This window comes from Morone saxatilis, unplaced genomic scaffold, assembly GCF_004916995.1.
Source record: "Morone saxatilis isolate NCDOM2014 unplaced genomic scaffold, NCSU_SB_2.0 Contig17, whole genome shotgun sequence".
Lineage (NCBI taxonomy): Eukaryota > Metazoa > Chordata > Actinopteri > Moronidae > Morone > Morone saxatilis.
Window position 1 is genome coordinate 9,080,300 of NW_023339729.1, and position 613 is coordinate 9,080,912.

General features: G+C 37.8%; 1 protein-coding gene across 1 annotated transcript in view; it reads left to right on the forward strand.

Annotated features, from left to right (window-relative positions):
* LOC118326873 (dynamin-2-like) overlaps positions 1–613 on the forward strand; it is a 17,156-nt gene that overhangs the window by 9,591 nt on the left and 6,952 nt on the right. Inside the window, 1 exon segment of the mRNA XM_035660017.1 lies at positions 1–22. This exon segment is cut by the window's left edge and continues 34 nt beyond it. Coding sequence (XP_035515910.1) covers positions 1–22 — 22 coding nt within the window.

The window sequence follows — 613 nt, forward strand, 5'->3', positions numbered from 1 at the left end:
AGGACTTCATTGGATTTGCCAAGTAACACATAACTTAAAATACTTATTAATATTAATTTCATTAGGAGCAGAGATGGAGGTCTATTTTAAAATTTTCTAGAGCTGAATTGATGATTCGATTAATTGATGGACAGAAAAATAACTATTTTGATATTCCATGAATTTATTTTTTTAAGCATATTTGTTGCTCTCATCTTCTCAAACACTGGCACCATCTATGGGGGTGTGTTGCAAAGCAGGACAAAAAGGTCTGGTAAATTTGTGAGCCTAATAAATTTCACTGGCATTGGCAAACTTGATCAGAACTTTTAAACCAATTTTTTTTTACTAACACAGCTTCATTAAAGACATTGCCCCGCTCTCACCAGCGTGTGTGTGTGTTTGAGAGAGAGAGTGACAGAAAAAGGGGATGAAAATGTTGAATCTTATCCCGCACATCTATACCTGTGATATTTTGTTTTGACCTGAGCATCACTACTGCACTCACTGTGCAGGTGTTAATAAGGATTTTCTCTATGCACATCCCTCTTTTACGGACGTTCATTGGCGGCCAGGTCGGATCTTAGCCTGTGTGAGCAGAGTGAATAATTCATAATGTCGGGACGTGTGCTGC